The sequence below is a fragment of the Condylura cristata genome, unplaced genomic scaffold (genome assembly GCF_000260355.1).
Source record: "Condylura cristata isolate star-nosed mole 26May11 unplaced genomic scaffold, ConCri1.0 scaffold00041, whole genome shotgun sequence".
Taxonomy (NCBI): Eukaryota; Metazoa; Chordata; class Mammalia; order Eulipotyphla; family Talpidae; genus Condylura; species Condylura cristata.
Genome location: NW_004567142.1, coordinates 1,616,743 through 1,630,835, shown reverse-complemented (window position 1 = coordinate 1,630,835; position 14,093 = coordinate 1,616,743). Strand labels below are relative to the sequence as shown.

The window sequence follows — 14,093 nt, the reverse complement described above, 5'->3', positions numbered from 1 at the left end:
AGGCCTGAACCCCCGGCTGGGGCCCGGCGAGTCCACTCGAAGTAGAGAAAGTGCATTGCACTGGGGCCTCATCTCAGTCACTGTGCTGCTTTAACTCGTAAGCAGAGATCTGAATAAGGCCCGAGTCAGACCACAGCGGCCGGGCTCCCTTCCTGCGGCCACTGAGAGGTAGGCCCACTGCCCTCATCACCCCTTCCTTTGGTCCCTTCTGGGCACCAGGTTTCTGTCCGAGCACCCCCGACCCCTGCCCAGGTGGGGGCAGAGAGGAGCCCACCCAGGTAACAGCTCGGAAGGGCATCAAGAGGGCATCTGCCCGGTACCCGGCGCTCGCGTGGTGGTCCAGAGCAGACATCTCACCTGCATGCAGGGAACACTGGGACACCAGGTCTCCCCCACACGCTTTATTGTTGGTTCATTCACTCCCCTCTTCAGACTGCTCTGTCCCCTGGAGAGGAAAAGATGCAGGCAGGGCCCAGCTACCCACGGTCCAAAGAGGCAGCCAGGATCGTTTTGGGAAAGGTGAGCCCCAAGTTCAAGATGATTAGAACGGGGGGAGGGGTGCTCAAAGGGTAGAGCAGCTCAGAATCCATGGTGGTGGCTGGGGTGGGGAGCAGACCCCAGGGAGAGCCCCGAAGTCTTCAAGGCAGCGTCAACCCGACAGAGCCTTAGGCTGAGGCACCCCCTCCTACCCCGTGCCCTACCCCACAGGGCAGAGGCAGCACCTTTGTCTCCTAGCTGCCCCGCTCTGGACCAGGTGACCCTGGCAGGGGTCGGCTGGCACCATCTGGACTTTGCCTCTCCAGCCTCGTGGAGGCAGCGGCAGCTCCCCACTCTTCTTGTCCTGTCCCCCTCAGTCACCTCTCTCCCCTATAGCCAGTCTCCTGCACTCAGTCCCTCCTGCAGAAACACACAGTGGTTTCTGCTGGCCTGGCCCGACACGAAAGGAGAGAAGTCTAAAGGACATTTATCTAAAACTGGACTCCCGATCGGTCCCCCAGGCCCCAGCCAGCCTTATCTCGAATGACCCTGCCATGCACCCACCGCTGGGGCCACAAAGTTGGGGTCTTCCAAGATCCCTCCCCTCTCACCCTGACATCCACACCATGGTTACATCCTTCCACACACATCTGTCCCTGAGCCCTCACCCTTATCCAACCCATCATCTCTGGTGCCTCTGCCACCCCACAGCAGTCTTAAACAGGCCCATCACACCCTGTCATTCTCCCTCATAAAACTGCCTCACGGTATCCCATTGCCTGAGGAAAAAATACCCAAAACCCTGGTAATCTGGCCTCCGTCTGACCTCAACCTCATCTCCTCTGGGCCACACTGGCGGCTTCCTCACCCTTCCATTAAAACAAGCTGGTTCCCACCTCAGGGCCTCTGGCCCTGCAGTTCCCTCTGCCTGAAACCTACTTCCTGCAGCTCTTCCTACAGCCAGGTTCTCCCACTGCTCAGCCCAGCTTCTCTGAATGTCCCACCGGCCTCACCCTGCCGTCCCTCACAGCCACATGCAGTCGACACCTCTCGGCACTACTCCACCAGGATCTTGTGTGTGTGTGTGTGTGTGTGTGTGTGTGTGTGTGTGTGTGTGTACACTGATTATCTCCCTTCACTACAACTTAAATCCAGGGACATCATCAGGGAACCTTGTCTGTCTCCATTCCTGCTTTGCCTGGTGCCTACTACAGTGCCTGGCACACAATAGATAGTCAATAAATAATTGAGTGCAGAACAAAGAAGGCCCTGCCTAGGGGCCCCTGGGGGCAGGGAGGGAGCCAGAGGTCTCTGAGGACACAGCATCCAGGGACCCCAGGTGGAGGGACCCCAGGTCCTGGGTGGCCCCGTCAGGGATCATGTATATGGAGACTGCGGCTCCTGCTGTGGGTCAGAGGGACATGCTAGTGAGGTTGTCCTGGCTCAACAGTCCCTTCCGACCTGCACCTGCCCCATGCCCGCTGCCCCCGGCGCCCCCGCTCCCCCCACAGTACTCATGCAGCCGGTGCCGCAGTGTGACGAGGGCTGACCCCAGGCAGGCGCCATTGGGCGCATGGGGCCCGCCGGGCAGCTGGAGCAGCAGCGTGGCCACCCCAGCCATGCCATCTTCCGTGGGCTCCAGGGTGATTGGCCCAGCTCGCAGGCCAGCAGTGGTGGCGGGAAGGGCTGGAGGACAGCAGCCGCCTCCCACTGGTCCCCAGGGCCCACCAGCTCCCGTCAGCAGCAGGGGTGCCAAGAAGGGCTCAGAGCGACGGAAGGTGGGTGGTGGCAGCCCAGCTGGCTTCCAGGCGGGGGCCGGGGCGGCAGGGTCAGGTGGGAAGCAGACGGTGACCTTGGCAAAGGGGCGGCTGGCCATCTTGGTCATCTCTTGCAGGTGCCGGCGCTGCTCCTGCCGCTGGTCCAAGGCTTGCTTGGCCTTCCAGAGGAGCACGCAGAGCGAGAGGAAGAGGAAGAAGCAGGAGAAGAAGACGGAGAAGAAGACAAATAGGTCAATGTGGGCCTGGTCCTGACGGAAGAAGAGCAGGCCCTGCGAGTCGGCCGAGCCATTGGCGCCGGGCCCATTCGGGTCCCCCACGCCCAGCAGCAGCAGGTAGAAGCGGCTTGACTTGAGGGCGTGGTGCTCGTGCGGGTAGGTGATGACCAGCCGGTCCCGGACACCTCGGACCACCAGCACCGCTGACGGCTCCGTCACTGTCACGTAGGTTATCAGGCCCCTCGGCCACACCTCCCGCACCCGAGGCTCCACCGGGGCGCCCGGCCCACTCCCGGCCCCTGACCCCCCGGGATCCACGGCTGCCCGGGGTCCCCCATCGGCAGGGGGTGGAGGTGGTGGAGGGGGCGGGGGCGGCTGGATGTGCACGGTGTGGACACCCGTGTCTGGGGCCACGCGGACTACGAAGGTATCATAGGAGGTGGACACGTAGAGGTCGACAGCACCGAAGGTCACGTCCAGCGTCAGGCGGATATCCACGTTGGTGAACTTGGGCTGCACGCCAAAGAGGACGGTGCGGCCTGGGCCCAGCGCCCGGCGCTTGGGCTCATGGAAGCAGTTGGTCTGGGACGTGGGGTCCAGGCAGCACTCCTGCTCCACAGAGATGAGGCGGTAGCACTGCTGGCCGCCCAGTGGGCTCCCATGGAACGACTCTCGGCACTTGGCACACTGTGGGGAGGGTAAGGGGAGAGGCGGCCATCAGGGCTGAGCACAGCGTCTGGCCAGCCGCCAAGAACATTCTGTGCCTACTGATAAGCAGCCAGTGTCCTGTATCCTCGGAGCCCCAGCAGCTTCCCTGTGACCCCCTGGACCTCCCCGACAGCACGGGCACCACCAGAACCCTACACCGCTGACCCTCCCAGTGACCGCGGTGCCCTGAAGGTAAGGCCTCAGGGACTGAGGCACAGCGAGGGGCTCGATCCCCGCACTAGCTGTGTGTCCTTGGACTGGTGACTTACCTCGCTGGCCTGGAGATTCTTCCTCTGTACACAGGCAGCAAACAAGCTCACGCACAGAACTGCTGAAGCCTCAGCCCCAGCCCAGGGTGGGCCAGCCTCGCCTGCTGGCCTTCCTGTTTCTAGACTGTCAGGCAGGCCCCGCCCAGGGCCTGTGCCCCGGCCGATCCTCTGCTAGACGGCTCTCCTCTCACCCCCGTTAACAGTTTCTCTGGCTTCCTTCCTTCCACGAGGCCTCTAACTCGTGCCACCTTCTCACCAAGGCCCTCCTTACCTCTGTCTACCATTTCCACTCCCCCACACTTCCCTGTCCTCCTTTCTGCATAATTTTTCTGCTTCCTGCTCATGACTAATACACTGATACTGCTCTGTTGCCCGACTCCTTCATGAGACTGTAAATTCCTTGCGGACACATCACCTTGCCTGTCCGCTCCCTTTTGTGTGCCGGCCCTTCACACGGTGCCTGGCGTCCAGTCGTGTGTCACTTGGTGGTGCCGCCTTCAACCAGATATAGCCAGGCTCCATCTCTTAATGTGGCAGTGGTCCCAGCAGGCCGAGCCCTCTAGCCTAGGTGTTGAGTCAACTCTATGATAAAGATCTGCTCACGCAATGACAAGATCACCTAATGCACATCTAGTCGCTCATTCCCATCGTTAAGCCAGGGCGACTATAGTGGGTGCTCAGTAAATATGTGGTGGACGACTGAGCCCTGCAGTCCAGTGGAAACCACCCAGGCTCTGGGGTCAGACCAAGAGGAGGCATCTAGAGCCCTCAGTGGCCGGCCTGGGTCGGCACACGGGAAGCCTAACGCTCGGCACACCTCGGCGCCAGGCCCAGACTCGGCCCGGCTTCCACATCTGCGCTGCTGCCAGGCCAGACCAGCTGGCTGCGGGCGCTCCCGGCACAGCGGCCACTCCTGCTGCCACTGCGGGACCCAGAGACTGCTGCCTCTGAACGCGCAGGAGGTCTGGATAAACCGCTGGCTGCCTGCTACGGTAAAGGCCAGTGGGCCCTCTGATCGTGTATCAGAGAAGCAACAATTCTGGTCTGGGGTGGGAATGCTGGGAGTCAGTGAGGCTTGTAAAACTTTGTCGCCGTTTTGGACGGGGTCGCAAACTTGCAAATCAGATGTTCTGTAGAAAGGTGGGGGAGACTGAGGCAAGGGATTTTCTCTTCCTCCTAGTACTAGGGGAAGGTAGGTACCGCACTCCAAATAGGGAGCACAGGCTGCCCTCTGTGGGAGGCAAGCCTGCTCAGGGCACCCCGCGGGCGCCAGGCCGGGGGCTCCGGGAGCCTCCTAAGAAAGGAAAGGGAAAGGGACTCGGGGCGGGGGGGATTTGAATCTGAGTATTAGAAATGATGAGACCCCATTAGCTCCAGGCCACTGATGGGGGTGACCGCTTGGGGGCAACCTGCCCAAGAACGAAGCCGACAGAGGAAAGCAGAGTCAAGACAAAAGGAAAGAGACTCCTGGCTGCTGCTGTACGAGCTCCTGGATCCAGCTGTTCCTGAAGGAGGCTCCAGCCCTCCACTTGGACAGTCAGTATGTTCCCTTAAGCTACTGAGGCGGGCTTCCGAGCAGCTGTAACCTTTCAGCTCTAACGATCTACGATGGAGTCTGTCTCTTCACTAGCCTGAAAGGGCTCGAGCCCACAGGCTCATTTCTGGACCGCCAAGTGTAACTGCCCCAAACCAGAAACTGGGCTCACACACAGTCTATCGAGCTACCTCGATCCCCAAGAACACAAAGAGCAGAGCCGGCTGTCACGGCTGCTTCCTCCTCCAGCCCTCTCGGGGGTGTAGGGCCCTTAGCCCGTTGACTGGCTTCTCAGCCGCACCTGGTACTTGTAGCAGTCTCGGCGGTCGCTGGGGGAGCTGCCCTGGCACGTGCCTGTCTCTGTGTTGTTCTGACACGGGCAGCCTGTCCCGTCCTGCTCGTTACATGTGTCCGCGTGCCCGTTGCACTGGCATCTGAAGGGAAAGACGATGGAGGTCACAGAGTTCCCAGGACCCCCAAGACTAATGATGTATTTGTGAGCTTCAACCTGCACAACGGGCCAGAAGAGGAAACCGAGCTCACGGAGGTCAAGCAGGATGCCCAGAAGCAGAGCGATTAAGCAGCAGGGACAGGACCAGAACCTGCTGGACTGACTCCGAGCTTACTGGCCATGGAAGAGGACACGGGATGGACACGTTGAGCCTCCCCCTCAGCGGCCCTGTCTCTGCCCACCAGTCTCTACCAGGGTAGCCGGTGACGTGCGCTTTGGCATTGGCTGCAAGGGCAGGGGTCTCCCATCTAAGTTCAGCTCGTTCCCCACTTCCCTGCCCCAGCCTGGGCACCCCAGGGGGTTTCATGCTCCCCTGCCCGAGGGCAGAGGACCGGGAAGGAGGTCTGGCTGGCCACGATGGTCCCGGCGAGCGGGCAGGTCCCGGCCCTCGCCCTCACTTGGTGCACTTCCCGTCCAGGAGGAAGTAGCCGTGGAGGCAGCTCTCGCACTTGTCCCCGTAGCTGTTATTCTGGCAGTTCACGCACACGGCCTCCTCTTCACTCGGCCCCTCGGTCACCCAGTTTTCAATCTGGTCAAGGGAGGACAGGGCTCACGAAAGGCCGAGGCCAGTCCCCTCCTCCCTCAGACCCAGGGGCCGGCCCGCCTCTTTCACCTCCTCCGGATCCAGCGAGTACTTCTCTGGCTCCCTCCTGGCCATCTCAAGCTCCTTCCTGGAGACACAGACGTGGCTGTTGCCACGACAGAAGGCGTGGCAGGGCCGACAGGTCCCGCCCCCCACCGCTGAGCCGACGAACAGCGGAAGACACTGCTCACAGTGGCTGCCCTGGAAACCAGCAAAGGGCGGTCAGAGGGGCTGGCGCGGCACGGGGAGGTTCTGAGAGCACCGGGGGCCTCAGGGGCTCGGTCACCCCAGCCCATCTGCGAGTTAGCCTGCTGCCTTCCCTCACACACCCCAGTCATGGGGTCACTCCCTCCACCCTGACGGCCAGCTGACGAGCCCAGTGACACAAACTGGACGGTGTCCCCGAAGTATTCTCAACCTTCCCGGGACAGCGCGGTGCGGGGTCCTCCCTGCCCGTCCTGCCGCTGAGGCTGGGCGTGGCCGGAGGGGGCTCAGGGCCCCGGTCAGCGGTGAGCCCGGGGCCCACCTTGGTGTGGTTGCGGCAGAGCAGGCAGTGGTCACGGGCCCCCACGCCGGCGCACTCGCTGTGGCGGTTGCAGCGACACTCGGCGGAGCAGTTGCGGCCCACGAAGCCGAAGTGGCAGCGGCAGTGGTCAGGCTGCACGCAGGAGCCGTTCACGCAGCCCTGGGCACACACGGGGCGGCACAGCCCCGTCACGCTGTCGGGGCGGCAGGGCAGGGCGGGGCGTCAGCACCAGGCGCGGCCCTGGTCTGTCCCTGACTCGCCCCCCCTTGAGTCCTGTCTACCAGCGCCCCCAGGAGCCAGCCTAGGACCCCCACTCTTCCTGGGGCACCAAACTGACAGGGAAGCGAAGCCCCTCCACTCCCACCCGACTCCCACCTGCCCACCCTGGACCCTGCTGTCTCTGGCCCAGTGCCATCTGGCGCCGCTCCCCAGTGTCCCACCCAGGCCCAGCCCGGCCCAGGTCTGGCTGCGGCCTCACTTGTCCATGGTGTAGCCCGTCTTGCAGCTGCACTCGTAACCGTGAGGCCGGTCGTGGCAGTTCTGCGTCTCGTTGCAGTCGTGGTGGCCGTTGGCACACTCATCCTCAGGGGGGCAGGCCAGGAAGGCCCAGGACGCCCCAGGATGCCCGCATGTCAGCCCTGGCACGAGGATGGGGGGCTTTACCTGGGACCTTCACCCTGTCACCCGAGCCCTGGGTCTCACGTCCCCAAGTGCCACCTCTGGACAGCCCACACCCCGTGTTCTCGGCCAGACTCCAGGCCAAGGGCAGCCCCTCTCCCACACCCCCGCATGTATCTTACCTTCCCGGGGGCCACTGAGTCCACCTTCCAGGCAGCGGCCACCCCCATCCTGGCCCCCCCAGGCACACCAGCCACAGTGGGGGCGCCGCAGGCACAGGGCACACTGGGTAGCCTGGGCACAACCCAGGGAGCAGCTCTCGGGGCCTCGGAGCAGCCGGCCACAGCCTCCAGCCATACAGCGCAGGGGCAGGTAGGAGGGGCTCAGACACTGTCAGGGAAAGAGGGGAACAGATGCACCTCGTCCCTCCCCAGACTGCGCCCTCTTCTGGGCAATCGCGCCTCCCCGTGGTCACAGCCGAGTGGACAGTGAACACTGGCTGGGTTCACCCCGGCCTCGGCCGCTCTCCAGCACTTCTAACTGGGGTCTGAGCGGGGTATCAGGCTAGGGACACCCCTAAACTTGGAGGACTGTATTAACTAAGGACACCTGATGAGTGAATGGCAGCAGAGGAGAACAGAGAGCACCGGGTAGGCAAAGGGCAGAGGCAGAAGGACGCAGAGGACAGAGGTGAGGACACGTGCCCGGGGCAGGGGAGGCAGCGGTCGGTCCGCTCCCCCGTGAGGCCTGGCCGCACTCTGCACCCAGCACGCCAAGAGGCACCCAGCACGCCAAGAGGCACCCAGCACGCCAAGAGGCACCCAAGCAGGAAGCTTCCCAGGTCTGCTTAGATTCCGCCACTTTCCCAGGCCTGCTGCGTGGGGAGCCTGCTGCTTGGGTTTCGCTGCTTGCTGGAGCAGAGAAGCTGGGTGCACTGCACTCCCTCTCTACAGGGGTGCCATGCCTGTCCTGACCCCCTTCCTGAACAATAAAGAATGCTTATGCTATGCTGCATGAAAAGACAAGTTTCCGCATACAAACTGCAGAAGCCCCTACCACTCTCGTAGCTCGGGGCTCAGCCTTCTGGGACTGGTCCCACTGACCCGCGTGACAGTTAAATCTCTCTCACCTCTCTGAGAGCCATCTGACTTCTCTGGGGAAGTGCCGTAACAGCACCACTGTGTCGGTGTGAGCCCCCTTCACGCCTGGCTCAGGGTGTGGCCTCCTCAAAGGAAGGCAGCGATCCCAGGGAGAAGGAAACCAGCGCTGGAGGGGCCACGGCCGCAAGGACTTGGCAAAGACATGGGCCTGGCTGCTGGGCACCAGAATCCTCCCGCTGTAGGCTGGGAAGCTGAGGGGTGAGTGGTCGGACGCACAGCAACCACAGGCCATCACGTAGGGTGTCCGGCACCCAGACAGGAGCACAGTGAGCTTCAAACTAGGGCGCTTTCCTCTGTGTACAAGGCACTTCATTCACTGCTCGGGCCTGACAGACAGTGTAAGGAAAGACTGCGCTGGGCAAAGCACTCAGGAGAAAAGCGAAGCAACCACACAGTTCTGAGAGAACCAGGCGCTCGGCCGAAGCTCTGAGCCCCACGAGGGTCGGTGCCTTGAGCGCTGAGCTGTGACCACCAGCCAGGCCCCGCCAGGCAGGCCTCCACAGCTCACGCTTGTGCGCCCACCAGCCGCATGACCTGCGCGCCAGTGTTTGTAAACCCTGAGTGAACACTTTAGCCGGGATAGTTGGCAGCCAGGCGACCCGGGGGAAATGCGGTCACATCACGCACAGCACTGACTCCGGCTCGCCGGCCCCTCTTCCTCTTCAGGCCCCTGCAGCGCCTGCCCCTGGCAGGCCCAGAGCAGCTGGGGCAGCAGCAGGGTGCCCCACAGGCCCTCAGGTGTTGCCTCCCGGCCCCTGGAGCTCCCCACAGGCAATCTCAGTATTTGGAGAGAAGCTTGGTCACAGAAGGACCCCGGGGCTTGGGAAGGAGACCACACCGCAGGGCCGCACTTCAGGCTGGTGGAGATGCACCCCCGCCCACATCGGCGACCCTGTAGGTGCACCCCAGACAGAGGAGCCTGGCATCCTCCAGCAGGAGACCGGGGGAGGTGCTCAGTGAAAACTCCAGTCCGTGCTCTAAAGTTTCTCATTCAAGTTGTGCGATCACCCTACATCCTCGTGGAAATTTCGCCTTCTGAACAGCACGGCCCTAGGGGTGGCGTCACTGGACGACCAAGCATTAGAGGGTTGGGACCTCCAGCCACACCCACTGAGCTGGGGGTGGGTGCTGGGAGATTGTGCCCCATAAAAACTCTTCAGCAATGAGCTTCAGAGAGCTCCAGGTGGGTGACCATGGCCAGTGGGAGGGGACATGCCCAGAGAGGCGTGGAAGCTCCGCACCCCACTCCCCACAGCTTGCCCTCATCATTCTTTATGTGGCTCTTTCAGAGTTGTGTCCTCTACGATAAACTGGCCATCAGTAAGTAAATGATCTTCTGAGTTCTACAAGCTGTTCTAGCAAATTTCTGTGCGAATCCCTGATGTGTGGCAGATCAGTAAAAAGCACAGGGGGCCTGGATCTGTGACTGGCGCCTGAAGCAGAAGCGGGTGACGGCTGCGCCCTTTAAAAGGCAGCGCTGGACGCCCGGCCCATGTCCGCAGAGCGGGGGGACCGGGTGTTTGTGGAGGGGCCTATTGCTGTGACCGCTGCTGTGCCAGAGTCCTGTGGCCCACAGCGGGAGGTGCATCCTCACGCCTGGGTGTACACGAGAAAGATGTAAAGGGGAGCAGATGGCAGAAGGAAACACTCAGAACTCTGACCCAGACAGCAGGAGGGGGCGCTTCCTTTCTCCCACTGGGGTGGGTGGGGGATGAAGGCCTCCCTGGGGACAGCTAGGTCATGCCAGGCACCTCTGGATGAGGCTCTAGGGGAGAGAGCTGGCCATCAAGGGGGGCCATCAAGGCATACACAGCGCCTCCCGGGCCATGCCCACCCTCGAGAACCCTCTCTCCAATCCACCGACAAGACTCCTACACTGCGCTGCCGCTGCCGCTGGCCACGGCTCCAAGGCTGGACATCTAACTCGTGGGCTGGAGCCTATCTCAGGAATGTGAGCTAACCAATGAGCAAAGATAATGGTCATCTCTGGAATTAGTCACGGTCTGGGGTCAAAGATCACCATTTTGGCTGTGTCTGCCGACAATCAAGCCAAGAGCAATAAGAAGTGGTCATGTGCAGAGAACAGCTGAGACTAAGGCCGTGTGGGCCGAGGACGATGGAGCAGTGAGTGCACTTCCTATGTCAGAGGCCACCAAATGCCTGTTCCTCATACTACTGCTAACACCAGCCCCCAGAATAAGCCATCTCTTTCCAATCACAAGATCCAAAAGCAGAAACAAGACACGGAGCAGGGAGGCCGAAGGCTGGGGAGGGGGAGGGGAGGTGCGGGAGGGGCAGGGAGGCAGAAGAGCCGGGCCCCAGGTGCTGGGCGCCGAGCAGTCCAGGACTGGCAGGGAGACTCAGGTGAAGAACGTCAGGTCAGTCGCGGGAGGAGAGAAAGTGGCCGGAGAGAGAAAGTGGCGCGGAGGGGCTGGAGCCGGGGGATGGAGGAGCAGGGTGGGGAGGCAGAGACGGTGCAGGCAGGGGCGGCCCCGGGGTACCTGCTGGAGGCTGCTGCTCCAGACGCACTGCTGCCAGCCCCCGTCGGCACCCTTGGAGTCCAGGCAGGAGGAGCAGTTGGGCAGGAGGTGACAGGGGGTGGGGCAGGGCAGAGGGGGCGACGACTCCACCGGCATCGGGGACACGTTCAGCAGAGAGTGGCTGAAGCACGTCCAGTCATAGGTGGGCTGCACCGAGAGGATGCGGCGGGTCTCCCCTGGGGTGGGGGCACAGCAGTGAGAACCTGCTCGGACGCCAGCACCCCTCACTCGGCCAAGAGTCCGGGCCCTCCACGCCCGCTCGGGGCCAAGCCTGGGCTGACCTGTCCGCTTGAACTGCCGAGTCCACATGCACTTGCCCTCCCTGGTGCACTGCTCGCAGTCAGCCGCCCCGCAGGCGGCCTCAGAGCAGTTCCCTGCCCAGAAGACCTCGCGCTGGTTGATCCGACAGTCATTCTCCGAGGTGCAGGACCCATTGCGCCCGATGCAGGCACCCTCAGGGCAGTTGGTACACCACTTACAGCGGGGGGCTGATGCCTGGCGGGAGCAGACGGTGCTCAGTGGGGTGCTCAGGGCCACAGCACCCCTCCGACCCGGCACGTTCCACCCTCACAGCCCATGGGCTTGGTGCGCCCAGTGTCCCTCACCTCTCCGTCTCCTGGCTGCAGGGTCCGGGGGTGGCGGGCCAGGCACTCACTGCAGGTCCGGAGACGGCGACATTCCTCTGGAGAGCGAGGCATTGGGGAGCAGGGCGGGCCCCCACAGCCCAGCCTGGGGAGGCAGGAGGCTTGGCTCATCACTCCCAGCCAGGCCGCACCCCCCTCCCCAGGTACCTCCTCCTGGTGGCTCCTGAACCTGCAGGATCCCACAAGTGGGCCCAAACCTGCTCTGTCCACCCCACCTGGGGAAAAGGGTCCTCTGCCCACCTGTCACCCGGTTTCGAGACACGGAATATCTCCTACCCTTCCAGCCACCGAGGCCTCTGCTTCTGAACTTCCGACTGTCCCCTCCTGTCTGTACCTGCAGTCTCTCCTCAGCCTGTCGCCCCGCCCTGCCTCCCCATGTCTCTCCACCTGCAGCTTCTGCTTCTCACTCTCTCTCCATCCCTCACAACTGCCCTAGGGGTTTTCTGCCCAGGGCCTCCCCCTGCCCTTTTCCGCTCAAACTTTCCCAGTCTCTGTCAACCCACAAAGGAGGTCCTTCCCCAAATCCTTGAAGACCCGTGTGATTCAGAACTTGCCAGATCCCAGAAAAGCAGTGGGTGCACCCATTATTACATGGCTGGAGAGCACCCCATAACAAGTCCATCAATATTAATAAACACAGTGACCCACTCAGTGGACACAGAAAGCCCAGCGTCGCCTCAGCTCAGCACACAGCCCAGCATAACCCAAGAGGGCACTAGTAGCATCCTGGGGTTTCTGGAGTCCCGGCCACTAGTGAGGGTGAGCTGAGGCCCTGGAGGCCCGTGGAGTGGCCCCCAGCCCCCACTCGTCTCATCCTCCCCCAACGAGATGACCTCCCAAAGGGGACTTCGATGCAGTCCCAGTCCCAAGCCTCTGCTGCTCCAACCCCACCGGCCGCTCGGCGGCGGGTGGCCCCTGCGCTCGGAGCTCTCCAGCCACCCGTGCCGTTTCCCCACGAGAGCTGGATCCCGATCAGACTCTCTCCTCCCAAGATTTCCCCGCAAGCCGGCCTAGCCCACTGGGAGGGTACCAGCACCACCCACCCACGCCCCGTCCGTCACCATGGTTACCTGTGGGCCTGATCCCCAGACAAGCAGGCCCCGTGGCACCAAGTGCAGGCCCCAGACTGGTTACAAGCTTCAGGCGAGGGCAGCAGGCGGCAGGGGTCGGGGGGCAGAGTCAGGGCCAGCAGCCGACCCAGGGCCACTCCCCCAAAGCCCCCTGAGATGTACAGGCGGCCCCCCACTGCCGCTACAGCATGGGCCACAGATTCTTCCATCGGGGGACCCACGGAGGCCGGGCCTGGAATAAAGACAGAGCATTCAGAAGGAGAGAGCGGGACGTGTGGGAAGGGACGCTCGAGGAGATGCCGGCCAGGAAGATGGCTGCCCGGGACGGTTAAGGAGAGCAGAGGCAGTGGAGGAGAGACAGGAGAGTGACAAGGCCAAACAGAGCAAGAGAAGCAGAGCGAGAGCGAGACAGAAGAGGGAGACACAGAGAACAGGCGCAGGAGGAGGGGAACAGCATGGAGCTGGGGAGAGGTGGCCGAGCTGCAGGCACCAGGCTCTGCGAGCCAGACGCTGCACAGCGGCTCATTTGTAATCTTCGTTTGTAAATTTCACCTCAGTGATTTTTAATCCTCAAAAAGAAACAGAGCAATACAAATACAGATTAAAACAGAGACAGACAGCAGGTCAGAGAGAGAACCAAAAAGGAGAGAGGCCTTTCAGAGATGCAGTCTGAGAGCCGAGTGAGGCCAACGGGCAGGACACAGCCCCTCCCTTCTCCCCAGCGGGGGGGGGGGGCGGTGGTGGACACCGCCTGGACTCTCCAGCAAACCAGTGCTTGGGTCTCACTAGGCGCAGGGCGTGCCCATCCCCGCCCGGGACCCCCCGAGTCGCCGGCGGTGCCCCAGTGCGGGGTCCGCGCCCCCGCCCGGCAGTCTCACGCACCTCACGTAGGGCAGTCCTCCGGGGCGCGGGGGGGGGGGGCGGTGGTGCTGTCGTCACCCCTTTTCGCACACAAGGGAATGGAAACCTGGAGAGTTTCTCACGTGACTGGTCCATGGTTGGCGGGGAGGTGGTGGCAGGTCTTTCTTGACCCTGTTTATGTCACCTGTGTGCCTTTGCCTAGGAAGCAGTCCCGTCTTGTGGACGTTGCAAAAAGTTTTATTTGTGTTAAAGCGGTCCGCGAGCATTTTTTTTGGCCTCCGAGATGGTTGTGAATTGTCACCCAAATGCAACGCTCAGTGATGTAGTGGACGGATTCTTACTCATGCAGTTCCAGCCAGCACCCCCTGCGACAGCATTTCCAGCTTTAAGCTATTAAAGTCATTCCTGTGGGAAGCCTGCATTTGGCGCTCTGGAGAATGACACTTTTCCGAAGGAAACGAGGCTCTTCTCATTGGGGTGGCATGCAAATCGTGTAGAGCAATGATGTACAAAGTTCAGTGGGTAGAAACTTAACTGCAAAGACAGCAGGTGGACTGGAAGAGACTTCGGGACTCAACATCTCAAAGCGAGCAGTTTCA

The 14,093-nt window shown here is 62.1% G+C and overlaps 1 protein-coding gene across 1 annotated transcript in view; it reads right to left on the bottom strand.

The window, feature by feature from the left end:
- Nucleotides 1-386: 386 nt before the first annotated feature.
- Nucleotides 387-14,093, bottom strand: part of MEGF8 (multiple EGF-like-domains 8) — a 35,553-nt gene continuing 21,846 nt past the window's right edge. The window contains exons 31-41 of the mRNA XM_012733630.1: nt 12,634-12,865; nt 11,525-11,648; nt 11,201-11,414; nt 10,881-11,095; nt 7,402-7,609; nt 7,080-7,239; nt 6,602-6,794; nt 6,106-6,276; nt 5,891-6,021; nt 5,283-5,415; nt 387-3,157 (exon numbers count right to left, since the gene is read on the bottom strand). Coding sequence (XP_012589084.1) covers nt 1,889-3,157; nt 5,283-5,415; nt 5,891-6,021; nt 6,106-6,276; nt 6,602-6,794; nt 7,080-7,239; nt 7,402-7,609; nt 10,881-11,095; nt 11,201-11,414; nt 11,525-11,648; nt 12,634-12,865 — 3,050 coding nt within the window. The 3' untranslated portion in view covers nt 387-1,888. The remainder of the gene's footprint in view (nt 3,158-5,282; nt 5,416-5,890; nt 6,022-6,105; nt 6,277-6,601; nt 6,795-7,079; nt 7,240-7,401; nt 7,610-10,880; nt 11,096-11,200; nt 11,415-11,524; nt 11,649-12,633; nt 12,866-14,093) is intronic.